Source organism: Bubalus bubalis, chromosome 15, assembly GCF_019923935.1.
Source record: "Bubalus bubalis isolate 160015118507 breed Murrah chromosome 15, NDDB_SH_1, whole genome shotgun sequence".
NCBI classification, from domain to species: domain Eukaryota; kingdom Metazoa; phylum Chordata; class Mammalia; order Artiodactyla; family Bovidae; genus Bubalus; species Bubalus bubalis.
The window spans coordinates 37,486,378-37,491,649 of NC_059171.1; the positions used below are offsets into that span (position 1 = coordinate 37,486,378).

The window sequence follows — 5,272 nt, forward strand, 5'->3', positions numbered from 1 at the left end:
AACTTCAATATCAATATTTCTTGATATTAATTATCAAGATTAAAATTTTAATTAATCTTATTTTCACATCAAGATATTTTGATATTTATTATCAAGATTAATATTTTAATTACTCTTCTTTTGATATCAAGATTTCTTTGTTATCCTAAAAGATGACTTTTAGCGTTAGCTTCCCCTCATTTTTAGAACTTAAATTATAAAACACCATCAATGATAATTGCTAGTTTTCTTCCCACTCTGCAATTACTCTTAATTAACAGCAATGATACCTTACGCCTCACTCCAATCAACGGTAGACATTTCAGTTACATTAAGTAGTATCAATTTATCAGCCCTGCAAGGAAGGGAGGGGTGCATATTCTTATAATGAAGAGATTACTCTGGCACTGTGACTTGTCCAAATAAAAAGCAGCTGAGGTAGAGCAAGCAAGGATGTCCCTGTATCAAGTACGAAAACATCTCAGTCAGGTGTTCATTAGACATTTGTTGGGTTATTTCTTTGGAGTTGACTCAGCATTCATAGTTCAAAATGCTGATCTCTATTGAAAATTGTCTCCATTTCACAATATTTATCAGATGACTCTCAGGTTATCAATCTGTTTATTGGAAGCTATAATCATTGACTTAAATTCAACTTAACATGTTAATTTTCTGTGTCTTTATTTGAAAGTAAATAAAATGAGTCAACACTGGTGCCTAGAATCTTTGGTCTTGCTGCTCCCCATTGGCCATTTCAGAAGAGTCACATGATGAAGATGTCTTTTAAATTAAGATTCTGGTAGCAGTGTGTTGCTTAAGTTTCTTTGGATTTTGGTTGTGAGCACCTCTTCTCTGCAAGCTTTCCATCATGATTGAGCCCTTCTTGGGAACCTGGAAACTGGTCTCCAGTGAAAACTTTGATGAATATATGAAAGAACTGGGTGAGAAATAGCTTTCCAAGATTTGGAAACTGGCAATGCTTTTTGTGATGTGGTTGGGTTTGCACTTTACAATGAATTTTCCTACAATTATCTTGTTCATTTGGGATCTTAGGGTATATTCATGGGGTTAACAAAGTTTATGTATCTACATTTACTCTTTTATTACTAGTAATAATTACCTCTTTCTGCAATACTAGGCTCACAGATACGTCCTTCTAATTTATTATCTATATTTTTAGACCATATATCCTTTTTGAAAATACTTCATCCTACCCTCATAATAGAGTTTTTTTTTATCTTGGTAATTTCATTTAATAGCTTTTTCCAGCTCCACATTTTAGATAGCAATACCTATCTATAATTAAATTTATTAACTATATTCGTTTCAAGGTTTACTTTAAGTTATAACTTCAAAAGAGTAATAACAACAAGCAAAATTTCTAGTGGGTTAATTTTTAGAGTTCTGATACACATGGGAGATTTTTAAAACCTTATTTTGAAGAGTTTCAAATGTTTTGTTGAAATAGAACACATAGAAATAGAATATTTTTACTCATGGAATTTCCCACCATTGGACATCTCACAGAATTGTAAGTTCTGCCTACTTTAGCTCTTATTCAAGTTGAAATGAATATAATTTACAATAGCTCAGATAACTAATAATAACTAAACTATTCTTTACTAATGCTAGAAGAATAGTAATTTTTTAACATTTAATTAAGCAATTTTAAACATATACGAGAGACCTCCCTTTTAATAAAAAACTATATATAAAGGTTTTTTGCTTTTACGTAGTCAGAGGCTTCCCATCTGCCCATAATATGAATATGAAATTGATTTCTATATCAATATTAAGAGATGGGAGTCAGCCCTTCTGCTCAACTATTGCAGGAGACAAGTTCAACAATGGACAATTCCCAACGTGAATAGCAGGGCCAGGCTCTCAGCCAAATTGTCTAATTTGCCTCAGTTCAGTTCAGTTCAGTTCAGTCGCTCAGTCATGTCCGACTCTTTGCGACCCCATGAATCGCAGCAAGCCAGGCCTCCCTGTCCATCACCAACTTCCGGAGTTCACTCAGACTCACGTCCATCGAGTCAGTGATGCCATCCAGCCATCTCATCCTCTCTCGTCCCCTTCTCCTCCTGCCCCTAATCCCTCCCAGCATCAGAGTCTTTTCCAACGAGTCAACTCTTCGCATGAAGTGGCCAAAGTACTGGAGTTTCAGCTTTAGTATCATTCCTTCCAAAGAAATCCCAGGGCTGATCTCCTTCAGAATGGACTGGTTGGATCTCCTTGCAGTCCAAGGGACTCTCAAGAGTCTTCTCCAACACCACAGTTCAAAAGCATCAGCTTTTGGCTCTTCGGCACTCAGCTTTCTTCACAGTCCAACTCTCACATCCATACATGACCACTGGAAAAACCATAGCCTTGACTAGACGGACCTTTGCTGGCAAACTAATGTCTCTGCTTTTCAATATGCTATCTAGGTTGGTCATAACTTTTCTTCCAAGGAGTAAGCATCTTTTAATTTCATGGTATTCAGCCAGATCTGAATTGTACCTACAAATAAGAGAAGCCTGCACTTTATAAGTCATATTCTTTTAGAGTAGATTAGATACTTTGAAATTTTTTTTTGTTGTTTTTTTTTTAAGGAAAAAAAAGCGTGCTAAAGTTTATGGACAATTAGAAAACTTGTGTTTAAATTTCAGTTCTGCTAATTACCAAGGAAATCATCTAGAATAAGCCTTTCTACCTCTCTGGGAGTCAGTATACTCATCTCTAAAATGAGGGTAATAATACCCTATGCTACTGAAATATTGTTGTTGAAACATTTCATGAGGTAAAGCCCAAGCATACGATTGAAAGGCACCACACAAGTATAGATTTTAGATGAAGTGTAAGAGTCTCAGTGATTTTAGATGAAGCACAATAGTCTCAGAAAGTGAACTTAGCTTTCAAAATGTCAAGCATAATTACTAGACATGTCCTCTGATTGGGAGGTTTGGCTCAACCAGCTGATATAGAGAGCACTAAAGAAAACATGGCATACTATCCAAAATGTCAATGGGGAGAGGATGCGTTCTTTTTGAATTGCTTTCCAAAATGATTGCTAGCACTCCTTCCTAAACTTCTTAAGAAGGCATGTTGTTTCCTCTACTCATTGAGTTTTCTTCTCACTCATTCCCACAGGAGTGAGTGTTGCAGTCCAGAACCTTGCAGGATCAGCAAAGCCAAGAATCATTATTAGTGCCGACAGGGATAAGATTAGCATCAAAACTGAAAGTTCTTTCAAGAACTCTGAGATCTCCTTCAAGCTGGGGAAAGAATTTGATGAAACCACCATAGATAACCGGAAAGTGAAGGTAAGAACTAAATCTTCCTGCTTCATAATCAGGAAAAATCTAGAAGGCAGTTAGGCATAGTTCGTTCTAATTCACCCAGTCAGTTTGAGTTTGTTAATTAATAGAGCACATCTCTAAAGTTAATTCTTTGGCAAATGATTTAGGGCCCAAAAACTCAACGTGTTTTCACTGCTTCTCTGATCTCTCTTTGTCATTTCTTGTTTGTTTTTAATGTTATTTATTTATTTATTGGCTGTGCTGGGTCTTTGTTGCTACTTGGGCTTTTCTCTGGTTGCAGTGAGGGGGGGCACTCACTAGTTGTGGTACAGGCTTCTTCTTGCAGTGGCTTCTCTTGTTGTGGAGCCCAGGCTCTAGGGCTCTAGGGCTTGGGCTTCAGTAGTGGCGGCTCCCCGGGTCTAGAGCACAGGTTCAGTAGTTGTGATGCACGGGTTTAGCTGCTTAGCGCCATGTAGGATTTTCCCAGATCAGTGATTGAACCCTTGTCTCCTGCATTGGCAGGTGGATTCTTTACCACTGAACCATCAGAGAAGCCCTTTCTTTGTCATTTTATAAAACAGAATATGGAACTATCATTCACAAATAGTTTAGGTATTGCTTACCTGGGGGAAAAGAGTATCACTTGAATAATCTTTTGAGACTTCCCTAGTTTGATGGTATTAAATTAGGACAAGAACTGATGTAAGAATTTTGGAGAAAAGAATTTCAAAATGGAAATTAAAAACTAAATATCTAGTCTTGTGTCATTAGGATGTCATGAATTGCTATTTCTGACTGATTCCTTTCTACATTTCTAGAGCATCATAACACTAGATGGTGGCTCAATGATTCATGTTCAAAAATGGCTTGGTAAACAGACAACGATCAAAAGAAAAATTGTAGATGGAAAAATGTTAGTGGTGAGTTTTCTCTAAATTTAAAAAATTTTGATTTTTTGACACATACCTTTCGAATCATTCAATTGTCTTATGGCCTGAGTAGGCAGTCTGGGGAAAGAGGGACAGAGCAAATTTAACCTATCATGTACCAACTCTAATAGATCCCTCTTTGCTTTTAGGAATATATCATGAATAATGTTGTCAGCACTGCTGTCTATGAAAAGGTGTGAAGAAATTGTATGCATCAGTGAAAACTTGTTCACTAACAGGAAGCTGGGACTTGAAGAAGATGTGCTTCAGAGCCAGTAATTTTTAAAAAATTTCTCAACATAAAATTGCTCAATAAAACCAAACTAAGTGCAGTTATGGAGCTGTGTAATCTTGAGAGTTAGAGACAATCTAAATGGGTGATACAAGAAACTACCTGTCTCTGGCGTGATTTTAAAATCACTTAGTGCCTTTTATTCTTTGCACAATTGACTTCTGCAATCCTTGCTTTTCCTTCAATGGACCCATTCCAGTTAGGTTAAGGCTTTCTGTCAAAGGATGGGTGCTCTGTTGAAATTCATGTGACTTCAAAGAGGGATCATAATCATTGGAATCTGCCTGCAAAGCAGGAGACCTGGGTTCGATCCCTGGGTTGGGAAGATCTCCTGGAGAAGGGAATGGCAACCCACTCCAGTATTCTTCCTGGAGAATCCCAGAGACAGAGGAGCTTGGTGGGCTATAGTCTATGGGGTTACAAAGAGTCAGACATGACTGAGCAACTAACATCCCCCTTACACAACATAAGTGTTGAAAACCAATGTTGCTATCTATTTTTGCAGAAGGTTGGCCCTACTTAAAGTCTTGTAGATAGGATAGATAGATGATAGACAGATAGATGATAGATAGATAGATAATGAATAATAGATAGATAGATGAGAGACACAGGGAGAAGGGAAGAGAGACAGACACAGAGACAAAAAGGCTACAAAATATAGCCTGAACATTCTACCCTGTGCTTGAATTATTATAGAACATTTAAAACAATCATTATCCTACTTTTCCATAAATGTGTTTAACATAATCAGGCTAGTACATCTGTCACCAACACTTACAACTTCGTCTTTG

The 5,272-nt window shown here is 37.0% G+C and overlaps 1 protein-coding gene across 1 annotated transcript; it reads left to right on the top strand.

The window, feature by feature from the left end:
• Positions 1-765: 765 nt before the first annotated feature.
• Positions 766-4,521, top strand: LOC102410109 (fatty acid-binding protein 9). Its single transcript, XM_006068048.3, has 4 exons — positions 766-920; positions 3,112-3,284; positions 4,079-4,180; positions 4,339-4,521. Exons 1-4 carry the CDS (start codon positions 848-850, stop codon positions 4,387-4,389), a joined length of 399 nt encoding a protein of 132 aa, XP_006068110.1. The 5' UTR covers positions 766-847; the 3' UTR covers positions 4,390-4,521.
• The last annotated feature ends 751 nt before the right edge of the window (positions 4,522-5,272 follow it).

What these genes read in the sequence shown, in the direction of transcription:
- LOC102410109 (XM_006068048.3), top strand. Translation starts at nt 848, where the DNA reads ATGATTGAGCCCTTCTTGGGAACCTGGAAACTGGTCTCCAGTGAAAAC. An exon ending in TGAATATATGAAAGAACTGG is followed by an intron (nt 921 to 3,111) that starts GTGAGAAATAGC and finishes TCATTCCCACAG; the next exon opens with GAGTGAGTGTTGCAGTCCAG. An exon ending in TAGATAACCGGAAAGTGAAG is followed by an intron (nt 3,285 to 4,078) that starts GTAAGAACTAAA and finishes CTACATTTCTAG; the next exon opens with AGCATCATAACACTAGATGG.